Source organism: Raphanus sativus, chromosome 4, assembly GCF_000801105.2.
Source record: "Raphanus sativus cultivar WK10039 chromosome 4, ASM80110v3, whole genome shotgun sequence".
Classification (NCBI taxonomy): Eukaryota; Viridiplantae; Streptophyta; class Magnoliopsida; order Brassicales; family Brassicaceae; genus Raphanus; species Raphanus sativus.
The window spans coordinates 46,507,749-46,511,120 of record NC_079514.1 but is presented as its reverse complement, the minus strand read 5'-3'; the positions used below and the strand labels follow the sequence as shown (position 1 = coordinate 46,511,120).

Sequence of the window (3,372 nt, the reverse complement as noted above, 5' to 3'; positions counted from 1 at the left end):
AAATATAATGTCAGTTACGGTTTTGGTAACAAGTCACATTGATTGAAGAATAATATTTCGTGATTGGTGTAACAATCGTTTTTCTTAAATCTAAAATATAATGTGAGTTACGGTTTTGGTAACAAGTCACCTTGATTGATGAATATACGGTATCATTAATTGGATTAATATCGATTCATTATTTAAATCATACTTGCTTGGCTTTTATATATATATATATATATATTAGTTTTGTCTTTCATGCATTTGAATGTTGAAATAAATTAAGTCAGTCTTTTAACATATCACAGTTTAGTGCATATAATTCTACAAAATTAGTGTTCATGCGCCTTGCTTTTATTTTTTTCGGGCAATAGTACTGATAATAATAAGGGGATTCCTATTTTGATTTGCATTAGAAATCACTCCTTGGTCAAACATCAAATTGAATTATATCTAACTTGAGAGTATATACGACATCTTAGATTTTAGGTAACCAAATCGTGTTTATCAGCCTAATTACATGGATTCAATATGGGGAGTAGTCTTGAAAAATCGTGTTTATAAGCCTAATTACATGGATTCTGTTGTAAACCATCCGGTTTAAGAATGCTTATAACCGACTTTGTATCAAACCGGCCATCTTTATGTGGATTGGGCCTTGTCTTATTTTGGTTTAATGATGGCGACTTCTCTTAATGTTTAAGAGAGTCCCACATTGCTTATGAGACTTGTAATAGACGGTCTAAGCTCCATATATAAGGAGCCTCTTGTCTTTGATATTGAATAACACAACAACACCTTCACATCTTATTTACAACACGTTATCAGCACGAGACTCTAAACCCTAGCTAAAATTCGGCGACCACAAAAATCCTAATTTTGGCCGTAACTTCAAACAGCCATATCTCCCTAACCGTAAGGATCCAGACGGCGAGTAATATATCAAACTGAAGCTCTTGACGAGAGGAATCCAGCGCCGCAGACCACGCAGCAATCCGACTTCAGACGCGCCGTCACCTCCCAGTGCAAGCCGCGCCGTCAAAGATCATCCAAAACCCTAATAGCCGCCAACTCCTTATCTCTTTTAATTTCGATATCTATTGTTCTTAGATCTCATACTAATCCAACTTTGAAACTTTGATTGTTGATTATTAAAGGTTTCTAAAAGAGGAACCAAGGAGAAAAGATCGGCAAAGATTAAGGTAAGATCTCAAGAACCCTAATCTTTACTTGTGGTTCAAGCAATTCGGATTTCAAACTTCTCTTCATCTTAAATCCGATTTAAAAGGTTTTGCGATTTGATTTGGTTGATTTTAGTTCTTGTTTTATTTTAAAATCAAAACCCTAAACCTTTAATAATTTTACATGACTTTAGTTTTGTATGGACAACAAGTGATACCCCTTTAAGGATGACACGCTATATGTCCAAACAAAACTTAAGGTCAATGTTTAACCTAATCCTAAAATCAGATTTGAATTTTAAACCCTAATCCTTAAAGTTTAAATCCGATTTTTAAGAAACCCTAAACCCTAAAATATAAAGCATGTGATTACTTGACTTTCGTTTTGTATGGACAACAAGTGATACCCCTTTAAGGATGACACGCTATATGTCCAAACAAAACAAAAGGTTAATGTTTTCCACATCTTTTGGTCGATGATGCACACCATAGTGTGGCTAGACCATGATTTTCTTTTAGGTCAATGATGTATACCAATAGGTATGACTAGACCATATGAAGTAAAGGTCGATGATACGTACTCTTAAGTACGATTAGACCATAAAACAAAATCAATGGTCGATGATGTTCACCCTCAGGTGCAACTAGATTTATCACCTGTGATTCACGGTGATCATCCACGATGATCCGCGTTGATCTATGATCCATGATGACCCTCGATGATCTTCGATGATCCGCGATGATCTACGATGATCAGTGATCCAAGGTGATACACGGTGATCCTCGATGATCCATGGTGATCCACAATCACCGGTGATGGATGATGCGCACCACAGTGCAGCTAAATCACGATCCATTTTATTTGGTCGAGGAAGTGTACTGAATGGTACTACTAGACCATTAAACCGCATGGGTCGATGTAGCATACCATATGGTATGGCTAGACCATGCACTCGTCCATCCCACTATTTTCAAGGGATTTATAAATCAAACAAGTTGATTAAGAGATGGATGAGTTATGAGAAAGTAAATTTCTAAAGAGAATGCAAACTGGCCGTATAGCCCTCTTATTTGTTTGCTGGCAGTGTGATTTAATTGTGTAATAGCCGAATGGCATTGGTCACACAAGCCATATGGCTTTATTGTTTACATACTGGCCGAGTGCCTTTTATTTCTTGGATAGCCAATGGCATCAGAAATTGTATGTACTAACACAAATCATTTTGATATGATTCAGATGTCGAGACTCCATCACTCGGATTACCCAGCCCTTGATCTCAATGGAGACAATTACCTTGATTGGGCGATGAACACTTCAGCCGATTTAAAGTCTAAAGGACTTGGGAAGTGTATCAAATACGGCAATGATACCCTTGCATATGAAAGGCGTAGAGCTGTTTTGATAATGAGAAAGCATCTCGTGAAGGATCTGTATGATGAGTGCAGTTACATCAACGATCCTTACGATCTCTGGTCGAGATTGAACACCATGTTCTTTGAGCCATTACTAGATGAGTCCATGAAAGAATGGAAGGCTCTGAGGTTCCAGGATTATGAATCCGTGGATGACTATCACTTTGATCTTATGAGAATCACCTATAGTCTTAAACTATGTGGTGAAGTGATAACAAACTATGACTTGTTAAGCAAGACTCGTGACACGATCCATTCAAAGGAAGTGTTGTTATCACAGAAGGCTAAAGGTTTCACAACCTATTACGACCTTCTCTCATACCTTTCAGCTCTTGAGGAAAAGAAGCAGAAAAGGAAAGTCAACCTCGACAAACTCGACTATGTTATGGAGAGAAGTGCCGAGTATCAATGTGAGATGATATACGGTGATGCTGAAGAAGCTAAGAAAAGAAAATTCGGGTGGACTCATATAGATGATGAGATTGGTTTATTCATTGAATAGAAAACCAAATGTGAGCCACGTCCAAGATGTTATTATGGACTGGCTGGCTATTGTTTAAGCCTTTTGACATTCTGATTTCATACTTATGATTTGGTGTTTTGTTTTAAATATAATTTGTCATTCAAATTTCATAGCATTAATAAAAGTTTTTCTTTTATCTTGATTGATTTGCTTGAAAAATATTTTTGATTGCCAAATGAGAATGAAAACTCGAGAAGAGTATGTCTAGACCACCACGCCTAAGGCATGACCTTAAGAGGCACAAAATATATCACCTAAGACCCATTGAGAGAG

General features: G+C 36.9%; 1 protein-coding gene across 1 annotated transcript; it reads left to right on the top strand.

Moving 5' to 3' along the window:
* Positions 1-802: 802 nt before the first annotated feature.
* Positions 803-3,093, top strand: LOC130511514 (uncharacterized). The gene is made up of 2 exons (XM_057008589.1): positions 803-1,184; positions 2,401-3,093. The coding sequence occupies exon 2, from the start codon at positions 2,401-2,403 to the stop codon at positions 3,076-3,078; it is 678 nt and encodes a 225-aa protein (XP_056864569.1). The 5' UTR covers positions 803-1,184; the 3' UTR covers positions 3,079-3,093.
* Positions 3,094-3,372: the final 279 nt, after the last annotated feature.